The sequence below is a fragment of the Girardinichthys multiradiatus genome, chromosome 8, assembly GCF_021462225.1.
Source record: "Girardinichthys multiradiatus isolate DD_20200921_A chromosome 8, DD_fGirMul_XY1, whole genome shotgun sequence".
NCBI lineage: Eukaryota > Metazoa > Chordata > Actinopteri > Cyprinodontiformes > Goodeidae > Girardinichthys > Girardinichthys multiradiatus.
In genome coordinates, this window is record NC_061801.1 from 30,818,739 (window position 1) to 30,833,380 (window position 14,642).

Sequence of the window (14,642 nt, forward strand, 5' to 3'; positions counted from 1 at the left end):
AATTTCTGATGAATCTGGATAATTGAATCTAGAAAGATCTGGAAATTCCACATAGGGATTGTGGATTAATGCTGCCGATTTGTGGGTCGGGCAATATGTAAATGCATAACTCCTCCAGTATGACGAGACAATGTTTCATCTACACTCACCAGCCACTTTGTTAGATACACCTAGCTAATAATGGGTTGGATCTCCCTTTGCCTCCAGAAAGGCCTAAATTCCTAACGGAAGAGACTTAACAAGGTCTCCGAAACATCCGTAGGATATTTTAACGTGAGAGCAACAGACAGTTGTTGTTTCAGATAAACGTAAGTGAATCAAATCTCCCGTTCCTCATCATCACAAATGTCTTCTATTGATTTAGATGTGGTAACTGCAGCTCACTGCAGTGCAGTGAACATATTGTCATGCTGGCATTCAACTTGTTTGAGACGGTTTGAGCTTTGTGACACTTTGCATTATCCTGCTGGAAGTGACCATTTGAGGGTGGGTACACTGTGGCCAGGAACGGGTATGGTCAGCACCAGTAGTCTAGAGGTGGTAATTTAATGATGCTCAATTGGTACTAAGGGGCCCAAATTGTGCCTGTGCCAAGAAAATATCTTCCATACATAACGGTACACCCACCAACCTGAACCGTTGGTACAAGGTAAGATGGGTTCATGTTCACACCAAATTCTGACCCCATCATCAGAATTTCACAGCTAAAATCGAGACTCATCATACCAGCTGATACATTTCCAGTGGTCTTGTCCAGTTTTAGTGAGGGTGTGCGAGTTGTAGCTTTAGCTTCCTGTTCTTAGCTGACAGGAGTGTTATCCTGTGTGGTCTCCTGCTGTTGTACACCATCTGCTTCTTAACGTTCAGAAATTATATTCTGCATATTTTTGTTGTAACAAGTCATTTGTTGAGCAACCATAGCCACCTGTGACCACTCTGCCCATTCTGTTCTGACATCTACAAGGCATTTTGTCCGTACAGCTGCCGCTCACTGGATATTTCCTCAGTCAGACCATTCTCATGGCCTTTAGAAATACTCAGATCAGTTATGCTCTACAAACCATACCACGTTCAAAGCCACTTAATCCCCTTTCTTCCCATTTCTAATGTTCGGTTTGAACTTAACCATGTTGTCTTCATTACATTGAGTTGCTGCCTTATGATTGATTGCCGGAGTTTATTTTCTCTAACAAGCAATTAAACAGGTGAACCTAATAAAGTGGTCAGTGAGTGTATATACAGGTGCTTCTCAAAATATTAGCATATTGTGATAAAGTTCATTATTTTCCATAATGTCATGATGAAAATTTAACATTCATATATTTTAGATTCATTGCACACTAACTGAAATATTTCAGGTCTTTTATTGTCTTAATACGGATGATTTTGGCATACAGCTCATGAAAACCCAAAATTCCTATCTCACAAAATTAGCATATCATTAAAAGGGTTTCTAAACGAGCTATGAACCTAATCATCTGAATCAACGAGTTAACTCTAAACACCTGCAAAAGATTCCTGAGGCCTTTAAAACTCCCAGCCTGGTTCATCACTCAAAACCCCAATCATGGGTAAGACTGCCGACCAGACTGCTGTCCAGAAGGCCACTATTGACACCCTCAAGCAAGAGGGTAAGACAAAGAAAGAAATTTCTGAACGGATAGGCTGTTCCCAGAGTCCTGTATCAAGGCACCTCAGTGGGAAGTCTGTGGGAAGGAAAAAGTGTGGCAGAAAACGCTGCACAACGAGAAGAGGTGACCAGAACCTGAGGAAGATTGTGGAGAAGGGCCGATTCCAGACCTTGGGGGACCTGCGGAAGCAGTGGACTGAGTCTGGAGTAGAAACATCCAGAGCCACCGTGCACAGGCGTGTGCAGGAAATGGGCTACAGGTGCTGCATTCCCCAGGTCAAGCCACTTTTGAACCAGAAACAGCGGCAGAAGCGCCTGACCTGGGCTACAGAGAAGCAGCACTGGACTGTTGCTCAGTGGTCCAAAGTACTTTTTTCGGATGAAAGCAAATTCTGCATGTCATTCGGAAATCAAGGTGCCAGAGTCTGGAGGAAGACTGGGGAGAAGGAAATGCCAAAATGCCAGAAGTCCAGTGTCAAGTACCCACAGTCAGTGATGGTCTGGGGTGCCGTGTCAGCTGCTGGTGTTGGTCCACTGTGTTTTATCAAGGGCAGGGTCAATGCAGCTAGCTATCAGGAGATTTTGGAGCACTTCATGCTTCCATCTGCTGAAAAGCTTTATGGAGATGAAGATTTCATTTTTCAGCACAACCTGGCACCTGCTCACAGTGCCAAAACCACTGGTAAATGGTTTACTGACCATGGTATCACTGTGCTCAATTGGCCTGCCAACTCTCCTGACCTGAACCCCATAGAGAATCTGTGGGATATTGTGAAGAGAACGTTGAGAGACTCAAGACCCAACACTCTGGATGAGCTAAAGGCCACTATCGAAGCATCCTGGGCCTCCATAAGACCTCAGCAGTGCCACAGGCTGATTGCCTCCATGTCACGCTGCATTGAAGCAGTCATTTCTGCAAAAGGATTCCCGACCAAGTATTGAGTGCATAACTGTACATGATTATTTGAAGGTTGACGTTTTTTGTATTAAAAACACTTTTCTTTTATTGGTCGGATGAAATATGCTAATTTTGTGAGATAAGAATTTTGGGTTTTAATGAGCTGTATGCCAAAATAATCCGTATTAAGACAATAAAAGACCTGAAATATTTCAGTTAGTGTGCAATGAATCTAAAATATATGAATGTTAAATTTTCATGATGACATTATGGAAAATAATTAACTTTATCACAATATGCTAATATTTTGAGAAGGACCTGTATTTGTCTTATAGTCTTTAGGAACACTTTTGTAATAATTTGGTGCTACATGTACAAATACATTGAATTTAACTGAACTTGAATTGTGTTTATATCCTTGGAAGCTGTCATCACCTTTGACTTCATGGTATCACAATAATTTATTTGTTAGTGTTATTGTTCTCTTAATTTGACTGTCATCCTTTTAAGGCCAAAATAGTTAGTTATACGTTCTCGCCAGTGGATGGCGCTGCCAACTAACATTCACATCAGAATCATTTAGGTTTCAAAGAATAATGACATTTTATTTTTTTATTTGATTATTGTTTTCTTATAAAATTTTGCTTTGTTTTTATTTTGTTACCCCAAACAGCCCCTTCATCCATTTCAGGATTAAGAAGTTGAATAGTTGTGGAAAGTAATATTGTAAAGATGTACCTTATTGTCTCTATGGTCAATTATACAGGTCTTTCTGTGTCTTACCCTCTTGCTTGAGGGTGTCAATAGTGGCCTTCTGGACAGCAGTCAGGTCGGCAGTCTTACCCATGATTGGGGTTTTGAGTGATGAACCAGGCTGGGAGTTTTAAAGGCCTCAGGAATCTTTTGCAGGTGTTTAGAGTTAACTCGTTGATTCAAATGATTAGGTTCATAGCTCGTTTAGAGACCCTTTTAATGATATGCTAATTTTGTGAGATAGGAATTTTGGGTTTTCATGAGCTGTATGCCAAAATCATCCGTATTAAGACAATAAAAGACCTGAAATATTTCAGTTAGTGTGCAATGAATCTAAAATATATGAATGTTAAATTTTCATCATGACATTATGGAAAATAATAAACTTTATCACAATATGCTAATATTTTGAGAAGGACCTGTAATCATATTTTTTTTTTATCTAAATAGAAATGGCTGGAAGTTCAACTGAATTAAAGAGGGAAATATGTCTATAGAAAATTAGCTTGAACTATTACCACTGTGTTTAGATAAGTCCTTCCATGATTTTTCTACACTATTTGCTGCATTCATATTACTTCAATTGCAATCTTTTAGTGAGCTCTTAATGGAGGCAAGTTGCATTAAAAATAAAATACAAAACTGGAATAAAACAAAGAACACAAAGTTATTTAAGAAGATTGTTTATTCAACAGTAGGTCTTCAGTAATAAATAATGCACAGGTCATTCATTCCACAATGAAACTTAGGGAAACCTGTTTCCATTTGCAGGGTCAATATTGCCAAGATGGACCAGAGACAAGGAGAGAGATATAGATGGGACTTAACACAGAGAGGCATGTTAAGACGTACAGATACAAACCACTCACATCTGTACAAAGTATTGCATTTTTCATCCACAGGCCCTCTTTTTGTCTAACTCTCGATACAAAGATCGACTTATCACCAACGATGTGCAAATCAACCAATAAGATTACAAATACAGTATTGCATCACTTCAAAGTGCTACACAGGAGAAAGAGGTGCCGACAATCTTAAAAAAAAAAAAGTGTAGAAACCTCAAACATGTCTGTGAGTCTGTACGGGTGTCTGTGTAGCTTAGATTCGAGTCTGGTATAAAAATGAGCTTTTTTGCCTTTATTGGTCTAACACAGTGTTCATCTTCACCTGAACCTTTAGTGATGTGGGAGTGCTTGCGAATTGTGATGTAATGATTTTTTTTTGTGCTCGACTGGTTCTGAAGTACAATTATTCCTGATTGAGTTTTTTTATACATATCAAAGCGTTCTTGTTTGGGTCAATTGATAAACCCATTAAAAACCCATAACCCATAATTAGGCATTTATTTTGTCGATGGTGGAATAGGCATGGGTTGGTTAGTGATCTTAAGGTATAAAAAAGATACGATTTCAAAAATGTTAAAAATGTTCCCTTATACAATTCTTGTCGTTTAAAGTCTTTTTTTAAGAGTTTCAAGAAAAAGTGAAAGACTGGCCATGGTTTTCTCTGGCTGTGTGGGGCTATAGCACCCATCCCCCACCTGTTTCTATGCACTGCCAGTCATCTGGCTGAAAAAAGGCTTCTATACTTGTCCTTCAAAACTTAAGACTTTATAATTGAAATAAACTGATCTAAATCATGAATTGTCATTTGATATCTTTTGGTGCTTTGTGCTATTTAACTAGAGTTTGAATTGCACCATTTATATAGCAGCGGTAATCTCAATTTAGGGCAACATGCCAGTCAGGCCTCTTTGTGAGCTTGTTAGCTGTTATTTTGTTGTAGACTTCAAAACTAAATTAGGCATTTTATAAATATCAACAGTTAAAATCCTAAACGTGAAGTTTAGTCTAATTTGGTCTTAAAAATTCTAACATTTAGCACATCTGCAGTATTTAGCTAGCTAGCATTAGCACTGGTTCTTGGCGATCTTGGTGATTCAACTTGTTTTATCGTCTTTAATTGCATTTTAATAATAATATGGGCAAAAAGGTATATTTTCCAAAGTAAGTACTAGCAAACTGCTAGTAAATTTAACAGGAATTTATTCTAGATTTTTGCTTGGGTCTAAGGTCTACATTTTTGCATGCATTTTTTGGATACTGTAAAACTTTGTAAGAATCTCTTACCGGCCCATGCCCATTGTCAATTTTTAGAGGTTTGCCAAACATTAACCAGTCTGCTGCCTTGCAGATGTTAAAAAAACAAACAAATGCCAAAACAAATGCTGGGGATACCTTGATGAACAAGGCACATCTAAAAGGACCATCTACTGACACCAATGCTTATTTTTGCTTGTTGACTGAAAAACATTTTTTCAAGGCACCAAACAGGAGCCACTGTTTACTTCATTTCAGACTGCTATAGGAAATACAACATTGATGAGAAGAAGTAAGTCTCAGTTTTTTAAGTTTAGAACATATATTTTAAAATATGTTTAAAAAGAATGGTACTGTCTTCCAGGGAGAATCTTGGACAGAGCAAGTTTACTTCAGTAGATCACCAAAGCACCTCTTTTTTCCACAAATTTCAGCCCTTTTTGCCTAAGTTTTTTTATATGAAGCAGAAGGGCTTTTCCTGGTGTCAGGGGTTTCCCAGTCCATTTATAAGGGGCCCCAGCCTTTTTATTTGGCATCTTGTTTTATTTATTTTTAACCTCCTTAGTGGGAAGACGAAAAGCAGAGAAGAAAAGAGGGAGTGGGGCAGGCCTAAGATGAGAGGCAGAGATGAGAGGATGAGCAGGCGGGAGGAAGCATAAAGGGATGAAAAGGGAGATAAGAGGAGAGGAAGAGGATGTGCGAAGGGCAGGAAGCTCCGGTCGGATCCCCGGCAGAACACCTGTCACTGAAGAGGCTCCTGCTTTCTGTCAACCTCTTTTTTCCCTCCCTCTTTCCTTCTCCATCCATCTCCTTTGTCTGGAGTCAGGAGGGACACCCGAGGAGGAAAGGGAGTGCTTAAAATTCCCCCCTTCCTTCCTGTGTCCATCTCTTCTCATAAGGACCTTGTCTCCATAGAAACAAGCTATCTTCATACTGAGCCTTTTCAGTCGGCAGGCATGAACGTGTGCATGGGAGAGAGGGTAAGATAGGTTTGCTGCTGCACAGGCCTCACCGTGTTAGGTTTCTGTGTGTCAGTGTGTCTCTGTGAATGTTGGAAGAAAAAGTGTGTCTTTGAGTCAGTGTCAGTCCAACACTCTACGTGAACAAGAAACACGTCTAGAAAAGACATTTTGTTTTTGGTCAACTGGAATAAATCTCTTGTAAACCGACGGAGCGTTGGCTGGTTTGTGAAATTTAAAAAAGTCCTTTTCAGGCACCGTGACGCTTCTTGCCTCCATGTCGTGGAAGTACGAACATACTGCAGAGGTCAGTGAGACCGAGAGCTCTTCCAGCAAAGTCTGCTCTCACTTGAGTCAAGTAGGGCTGTCCATTAGCAGCCGGGGGAGGTCGTGATGGGGCTGTGGTGCAGGTAGGCCGGGTTCACCACTGACACCGGGAAGTTGAAGATGAATGGAGATGTGGGTGTGGCAACATTCGAACCGGTGGCCACTGTAGACTTGGGTCCAAGCAGCGGGCTCGCTGTGGCTGCAGCTTCAGCGGCACAGGAGGTGGCGAGGACCTGGGACTCAAACTGCAGCAGCTGGCCCATGAAGCTGAAGTTAGGGGAGATGATGCTGCGGCGGCGGCGCACAAACTCAAATGCCTCATCTAGACGCACCCGCTTCCTCTTCATTAGGTATGCCAGGCAGATGGTGGCAGAGCGGGAGATGCCTGCTTGACAATGGACCAGCACCCGTCCACTTGAGTCCCGTACTGAATCTGAGAAAACAGAGGAATCACAGTTCAGAGGAGTCCACTAAAGCAATCAAATCATCTCCAGCCAAAACCTATGTTCACAAAATGCCCAGGTTTATTCCATATCCCTGCTCTTGCACACCTAGGTGAAATACTAGAGATAGCTTCTTTTTTTGTTTTGTTTTTTTCCTCTTATATCTAATTAAATGTTTAAGATCATCAAACAAATTTTGATATCACACGATGAAAAAAATGTTTCATTTATTAAAAGAGAAAATCTTTACAAATCAACTCAGTCCTATGTGTAAATAATACTGTCAAATAATTAATAAACTGTGATTAACTACCCTGTCTTTTGGTTCAATTTCACTAGCCTCAGCCAGGGCGGATTAACTGCTTTCCTAACATATTAAATATGTAAATCTAAAGTAACTTGCTTGTTGGACTACATTGTGAGCTTGTTAGCATGATTTTAGCATCTCTTAATTTGCTGTTGTTATAAGTGTTTATAATTTAATTAAACTGATCTAACTCTGTCACACTGTACTAAACACGTGTTAGAATAGTAGTAAGAAACAAACAAAATTTTGCAGAACATGCTAGTTGCCTCATTGTGTGCTTGTTAGCTTGCTAACAAGGGGTTGTTAACTAAACTGATCTACCTCGACATAAATTGTCTGTGCGCTTTGTACCACTTAACTTGCAATATAATGATATTACTTAAAAGAAAAACAAACTATACAGCGAAGGCTAGCCGAGCCTCAATGGGAGCTTGTTAGCATGCTTTTAGCAGGTTTGTTGGTTTCTACGTATAGTTCAATATGTGATGTTCTAACCAATTTAATTTGTCAGTCAGTCATTTTCTACCGCTTATTCCATAGTGGGTCGCGGGGGAGCTGGTGCCTATCTCCAGCAGTCTATGGGCGAGAGGCAGGGTACACCCTGGACAGATCGCCAGTCCATCGCAGGGCAACACACAAACAACTAAACACACACTCATTCATACACCTAAGGTCAATTTAGAGTGACCAATTAACCTAACAGGCATGTCTTTGGACTGTGGGAGGAAGCCGGAGTACCCGGTGAGAACCCACGCATGCACAGGGAGAACATGCAAACTCCATGCAGAAAGACCCCAGGCCGGGAATCAAACCCAGGACCTTCTTGCTGCAAGGCAACAGTGCTACCAACTGCGCCACCGTGCAGCCAATATGTGATGTTCTAACCAATTTAATTTGTATTTCTACCAAATATCACAATTTAACTAATTTATTCATCTGATTTCTTTGCTTTATAAAAATAAAATGAAATTAATATTTCATCAAAGCAGTTGTTGATTGGATATTGGATAAGTTATGCTTTGGAACCTGTGCATTTGAACTAATTCTCATCCTTTATTTGTATTTTTACACCCAGCAAGTATCTTTATCACACCAAATGTACAGTGACGCATCACCTAAAACCGCTTTCGTTTTCACTCCTACGCACTTTCATGCTTCTCTGTGCTCTCAAACCAATAACTAACCTCAAAGTGAGAATGCTGCAAATCACATTTACAGTAACCGAAACACACAAGTGCAAAATTTGAATCATTTGCAACTCCTTTTCACATTTCCTCCTCTGGCCTATTTATGGCTCTGTCTCAGTGTGCATACATGCTGTTACTTTCTCAGAAAGAATAACCTGATCTAGGTAATGGTTTGATTACAGCATTTACAGGACATAGAGTTTCCATCAAGTTTGGCTGCCTGCAAAAAGTCTGAACCTCAAAGAATCAAGATGTGTTTTATTATAACCCCTTTTGAATTTTCTCCTAATGATTTTTAGTTTGTGCAGAAAAATTAGACAAGAGTTAGATTACCATTGACAGTTATTCATCTCTAATATTTTTTCCTAATCTCTCTCTACAACAAACACAACTTTGCACAGACCGACTCTAAGTTAATCCAGCACGGCGTCTCTTTACTTGGTAACACCGGATGAGTCAGACTCTGGTCCCACAGCAGCTAACTATGACGCATACCAGCAACCTTAACCTGCACACACGCATATACATCAGAACACATGCTAACCCACACTCCTGCACGCACAGAGTCTCAGTGCGGATATGCAAAATAGAAGCACACTTGACTACACTATGCACTCAAAAACAAAAATGTTTGACAGATTAGGAAATATATATTTTATTATTCCTCTTAATATAAAAATTACATCTTAAATGCCAAAATATCTTCAGTGTTTTAGAGCCAATTTCCAGATTTCCCTTCATTTTAAGGCATTTATTCTATAATGGATGCATAGAATCCACGCAGAACAAATTGTAACACCCATTGCAATCTTAAAAGGGCTGTCATATTATGCAAGCACACCTCCCATCAGAAACTGACCTATGAACTCGATGGCCTCCAGGAACCAGCAGCTAATGTCTTCTTTGTGGTTGTCCTCCACAGGGATGCACTTGTATTGGTAAGTGCCCTCAAAATGGTTGGGACAGTCGGCCGACACGTTCAGCAAGGCAGAGATTCCAATACTGTCCAGGACCTCCTTCTTGGAGGCGTGAAGGGCGCTGCCAAGGTAGAGGAACGGGAGGATCTCGACAGGGCCGCCCTGGAGACAGCAACATATGGGAAATCTTTATGAATTGGTTTAACTAATCATCCCTTAAAAAGTGATAAATGACTTGTGTTGGAGAGAATGTAAGTAGATGAAAGCAGGAAGAAAGAGCATTCACTGTCTCAGTGAGCCAAAGAGGCCCAGAGACTTGACCTCATATAATATTTTCTTAATCGCATTAGTAACGGTTCTTATGAGATAGACGTGGCCGGACCATTTAAGTTGTATATTTATGGCTCATGTTGATCATCTGATGAAAGCAGATAATTCAGCAGAAATACTGGCATGTTTTTAATGTGGTTTCACTGCGTTTAGTTGCTCTGAGCAGAGCATGCTTGCAGCTGCTCTTGTGTAGGCAAGATCATCTCTGTGCCATGTGCAATGCCCAGGCAAGTACCTAAAGCACCAAGGTTATGAATATTTATTAAACTTCCTAGAGAATGGAAAAAATCTGCAGCAACATAAGACCTGTGCTGGCACTGAGTTGGTTGAAAAATGTGGCTTGTTCATCAAATATTAAATCAGGTAAATATTCCTTCTATGTGAAAACTCCTATTTCAGCCTTCAGTTTTATTTCTGAACTCCTTGTAAACACATTATCTAATGAACATTGAGCTAAAGAGCCCCTCTTCTACCGGATCTGAGAGGTCAGGCAGTCAGCAGCAGTTCATACCAGCAGTGCTGCTTATTGACAAAAAGCTCTGTCTGTTTATGTCACTGCCGCTGACAAATTCAGTACTGACAGTCAGGAAATGATCAATACTGCTAAGAGATGTGGAGCGAGGAGGGGTGCAGTGGGCTGCATCGCTCTCGGCTAGTTGCTCCGTCACATTCATGCTGCCACAGGAAGTTGCAGCTCTCTAAATTAATAAAAAATGCACCTGATAGGACAGGGGGAGAGACAATGAAGTGATTTTCTCAGAGAACGCAGACATGCACACAGAGGCAGGGTTGTCTGAGGCTCTTGCCCTCGTGAATTGCAGGGGAATTAAACCCAAAGCACATGTGACTGTGAGGGTTGCGTAAAATCCGCCGGCTGAAACAAACAGATCACTGTCCAACAAAAAACCAAGGCCAGCTAGGTCACAGGAAGTGATCGGGTGCTGAATCAATGATGAACTGTGACTTTCAGCCCACTCCTTTCAGTGACTTATTTTAGTCATGTTAATCAATCTAAAGTGGCCATGAGACTGGTAAAAATAAGTTAGTAATGTTTAATACATTAATCCTTCATTAGAGTTAATAACCTCTTGTGTTTACACCCATGAACCATATTAAGTGCGACTTTTACTGTACAATAACCTTAATTAAAAATACTGCATAAAAGCAACAATGATTTAGATTGCTACTTAACTAGCATAACATTTTGGTTACTACAGTTACAATAATGTGATCTACACTATTTATTTATTGTTATTTCGATTTGTATACTTAAGCAAAATATTGATTAATGACCTGCTAAAATTAATAGCATGTTTTAGTAGTAAGTGCTTATTGTTCAGAATATGATCCTTTTTGGGATTCTGCTCTTTATACAGTAACACTGGGAGTATTAAAAGCGGATTCAAAGCTGCAAGTGTTTTAAAACTGCCAAATTCACCTTTCTTGTAAGCAAAGGGAAAAGTGTAACAACCTTTCTTTCAGCTAGCTGATAGCCAGTGCACAGCAAGAGACGCGGGAGGAGCAGTGCTGCGTTGCTCTGTCTAAACCCAGCTGACAACCCGAGTTTCTCTGGCATCTCCGTAAGAAGAGGACGAATATGGCTCTTTATCAATATTTCCGTTCCCAAAAAACAAATACAGTCATGGGGTGGAAACTAATGGAGCTCCACCCATCACTCCTATGAAGGTTATAATTAAACTGCAAAGGCCATGTCTGTTGAGCAGCTAAATGCAGGCTCTACCAGAGCAAATACTCCCAGCGTTACTCAAAGGAGCGTTACTAAGCGATACTAAGGAGTAGAGCAGCAAAAAGGAAAAATGTTTTGCACAATAACCAACTGAAACTACTATTACATTTTCCAAGTGTTTATACTAGAGCCCCTTTTATAGAGACAGGTGAAACCAAAAGTGCTTTTCAGAGGATAAAAAGACATAAGCATAAAAATCTAACTAGGAACAAAGAAATCAAGTAAATAAAGAAGATGTGGAACTGAGCAAAGACAATCCAAATGTAACATTATTCTAGCAGAGGTCTAACATAAAAAACATTACATCATGTTATACATTTCTGAGTTTCAAATGTTTGTGTAAATACCACAATAAGGAGAAACCATACAATACTGAATCTTGTTAATATGGGCGGGTTTACTGTTTTTGTTTTATGCAGAAAACATATTCGGGCAGACAGTGATTGTTTTACCTGATCGTTGTGTGGTGTTCCACACGATGAGCAGGAGTCGATGCTGGACTGGCTGGTGAGGGCCGGCAAGGATTTATTTTTTAAGCAAAACTCAGGATACTCTGAGAAAAATTTGTCATATCCACCTAGAAACAAACAACATAAAATTGTATTTTTTAATGAACATAATTTTTGATGATCTACATTTAGAGATAATCAAGAGGAGCAAACTAAATCTGTAGTAGGATCTTCCCAACATGGTCAGCTTTCAGTTGATTTAAAACATTTCCTTCAAAGGGAAACATCCAACTGCAGTCTGACAACTGGCGCTTGTGTCAATCTGCATTAACTGGGATGTTTCATGTTCACGAGCCGCTCAGAGCCTTGTGCTTCAAGCCGCCTGCATCATTAGGATGCAGGCACACACCGACGCACACATAGAAAAAAAAAAAAGGTATGCGCCACAGCTTTCAGCATCTTCTGCTTTCAGAATATAGAACACATAACCTGACTTTTTAATTTTCCCCCTTTTTATTTTTCATTTCAGATTCAGATTCTCCCTTTCCAACCCCCACAGAGGACTCCTTGTGAAATGATCCTGGGTGTGCTGTGTACCACTCTGGTTTTCATGTGGCTTCTACGCATCAGCATTACCTCATCCACTCAGCCATTGAGCTATGAGTGTGTGGATGTGGATGAAAGTGATTCACCAGGATCTCTCAACCTTGAAATACTGAAATATTATTATTGTTGCCGTTATTTTTATTTAACCCAAACAAATTATAATGCGACAGTATGTATTTATGTGAGTATGTACATTGTGTACTTACTGTATATGTGTGTGTGTGCATATATATATATATACTGTCTATTTTAAATGAACTAGTGTATAAGCTAAGTATAAACTGAATATCTATAGACATTTTTTGCATTGCAAGATGTTGATTCCATACTGTCTGATCTCAATAATAAACAATAATATATTATAATGACGAATAATTGCTCTAACTATATGAGTATTTTAATATAAAAGTTTCTGTTGATAATATAGTCCGTAGTGAATGAGTAAAAGTGGTCTAAAGGAGAGATATTTTACCTTTGAGCAGGTATACTAGTGTTCCCTGGGAGTCCCTTAACAGCGCGTTTAGGACCAGGGTCACCGTGCTGTCCTCCTTCACTGAGTCCAGGTCCGGCGTCCTTTCGTCGTACAACACCACGGCGGAGTACATCCCGGACCGCAGGCGGCCCCGCACCTCTTCGTCTCCGGCCAGGACCTGGTCCAGGCTCAGCACGGAGCCCTTCGCCCTCCTCCGGACGATGGTGTTGCAGCGCGCGTTGACGGAGCCCCGGATATGCCCGGCGCTGAAGGCGAGGAAAGAGCGGCAGTCCAGCACCAGGCACCGGCCGCCGTCGTCCTTCAGGAGCCGCTTTAGCACTGTGCAGTCCATCTCGCACAGCTCTTCCATCGCACCTCGATACAGGTTCTGTGTATAAAGCTTATGGGGTTTACTGGTATTTATCTCCTTGCCTTCTCCTCCGGAGGCCGAAGAAAGCGCACGGATGCTGTGGTGGATTCTTTCTCCTCTCTTCTATCCGCGCAGTCAGGTATCCATTCAGCTTCTTGTTCGTTCTCCTTCCTCCTCTGCGTGTGCGTCTATCCTAAGAACTCTTCTCTCTTGTTTTTCTTTTTTTTTTTTTTTTATGAATGGGTTCATCGCGTCACGGCGGAGGTGACGTCAAGCAGCAGCAGCAGCCAATCCCAGAGCGCCTTTTCATTCATTGAAAAAACAAAAAGACATCAATAAAACTGAAGGCGACAATGAAACACCAGAAGTCAACAGCTCAGAAACTCTTTTGCAAAAACACCGAATGGAAAACAGCTGATATTTCTGTCCCAAATTTCAAAACAACTCAATTCAATATTTTTTCTATAGGCAGTAACATTTAATGATTATTTATCTTAAATAAATGACATAATAATAATGTAATAATGTCATAATAAATAAAACTTTTCCACATTAGTCACAATACAACCTCAGACTTCAGTGTATTTCTCTAACAGCACTTTGCAGGAATCAACCTGAAGTAGTGCATAATTGCGACACTGAAGGAAAAAGAGCATTTTTATGTTTTTGTTATCCTTTTTTTCAAGAAATAAACATCTAAAAAGTGCACCATGCATTTGTATTCAGCCCACCTGATTTAGTATCTGCTGGTATTTTGTGGTACTTTGGGTATGTCTCCATCAGCTTTGCACATCTAAAATCCATTTTTCCCCATTCTTCTTTGCAAAATAGCTCAAGCTCAGTTAGACTGGGCGCAGCGCCTCTGTGAACAATAGTTTACAAGCCTCGCCACAGGTTCTCAATTGGATTTAGGTCTGGACTTTGACTTGGCCATCTTAACACGTGAATGCTTTGACCTAAACCAATCCAATGTAGCTTTGGCTATTTAAGGTCATTGTCCTGCTGGAAGGTCAACCTTTTCCCTCATCTCAAAACGTTAGCAGCCTTTAACAGGATCTCTTCCTTAAATACCATGTATTTAATTCCATCCATCTTGCCATAATTTCTGACCATCTTTTATTTACCTGCTGAAGAAAAGCATTCTCACA

The 14,642-nt window shown here is 40.3% G+C and overlaps 1 protein-coding gene across 1 annotated transcript; it reads right to left on the bottom strand.

The window, feature by feature from the left end:
• Positions 1–3,948: 3,948 nt before the first annotated feature.
• On the bottom strand, positions 3,949–13,983 carry dusp4 (dual specificity phosphatase 4). The gene is made up of 4 exons (XM_047372451.1): positions 13,125–13,983; positions 12,050–12,174; positions 9,463–9,682; positions 3,949–7,099 (listed from the first exon to the last, which is right to left on the bottom strand). The coding sequence occupies exons 1-4, from the start codon at positions 13,492–13,494 to the stop codon at positions 6,711–6,713; spliced, it is 1,104 nt and encodes a 367-aa protein (XP_047228407.1). The 5' UTR covers positions 13,495–13,983; the 3' UTR covers positions 3,949–6,710.
• Between the last annotated feature and the right edge of the window lie 659 nt (positions 13,984–14,642).

Coding starts and splice junctions, on each gene's coding strand:
- dusp4 (XM_047372451.1), bottom strand. CDS start 13,494: ATGGAAGAGCTGTGCGAGATGGACTGCACAGTGCTAAAGCGGCTCCTG. Junction 9,683..12,049: donor GAACACCACACAACGATCAG/GTAAAACAATCA, acceptor TGCTGTCTCCAG/GGCGGCCCTGTCGAGATCCT. Junction 7,100..9,462: donor GGAGGCCATCGAGTTCATAG/GTCAGTTTCTGA, acceptor CTGTTTTCTCAG/ATTCAGTACGGGACTCAAGT.